General features: G+C 38.4%; 1 protein-coding gene across 1 annotated transcript in view; it reads right to left on the reverse strand.

Moving 5' to 3' along the window:
- Positions 1 to 753: 753 nt before the first annotated feature.
- LOC116007935 (DNA-directed RNA polymerase III subunit 1-like) overlaps positions 754 to 783 on the reverse strand; it is a 1,609-nt gene continuing 1,579 nt past the window's right edge. Inside the window, exon 3 of the mRNA XM_031248594.1 lies at positions 754 to 768. Coding sequence (XP_031104454.1) covers positions 754 to 768 — 15 coding nt within the window. The remainder of the gene's footprint in view (positions 769 to 783) is intronic.

A 783-nucleotide genomic window follows, 5' to 3' on the forward strand; every position in this document is an offset into this window, starting at 1 on the left:
GTAGAGAATAGAGTTAGCGAAGTTGGTCATTTAGATGAGAAAATTGTCTCAGATCTTATCGAGGTCATGTCTCACAACCCATATGCTAAATTCTTTCAGAGTCTTAAGGATCTTGTGCATTCTGATGAGTTTAGCATTTCGCTGCAATCATGTCCTTCGCTTGACCAGAGGATTTATAATGCACCAACAACTTCTCAAGTTGCTGCAGTGTGGATTGAAGATTTTGAGGGCTCTGGAGATAATAGGAACATAAGGGTATACGCACACAGTGGTCGTGCTCAGAATATCCAATATTATTATGGTTGTTATGATCCATTACAGTACCCTTTGTTGTTCCCATTCGGTGATGCTGGATGGCATGAGGGTATTGAACCAGTTTTTCCAAACAATACTTCAACTCGCAATACATATGCCAGTGCATTGTATATCAATGCTAATGATGTATCAAATGTTGAAGAATTACTTCAAGCTGAGGAAACCGTATTCCGAGAAGGGAAAAAACGGCGTTCAGTATCTTGCAGGGAATATTACGCATACAAATTTCAAATGCGTTNAGTTTTTCCAAACAATACTTCAACTCGCAATACATATGCCAGTGCATTGTATATCAATGCTAATGATGTATCAAATGTTGAAGAATTACTTCAAGCTGAGGAAACCGTATTCCGAGAAGGGAAAAAACGGCATTCAGTATCTTGCAGGGAATATTACGCATACAAATTTCAAATGCGTTCAGGTGACACATCATTATTACTACATACTGGCAGACTGTTTCAACAATTT

This window comes from Ipomoea triloba, chromosome 16 (assembly GCF_003576645.1).
Source record: "Ipomoea triloba cultivar NCNSP0323 chromosome 16, ASM357664v1".
Lineage (NCBI taxonomy): Eukaryota > Viridiplantae > Streptophyta > Magnoliopsida > Solanales > Convolvulaceae > Ipomoea > Ipomoea triloba.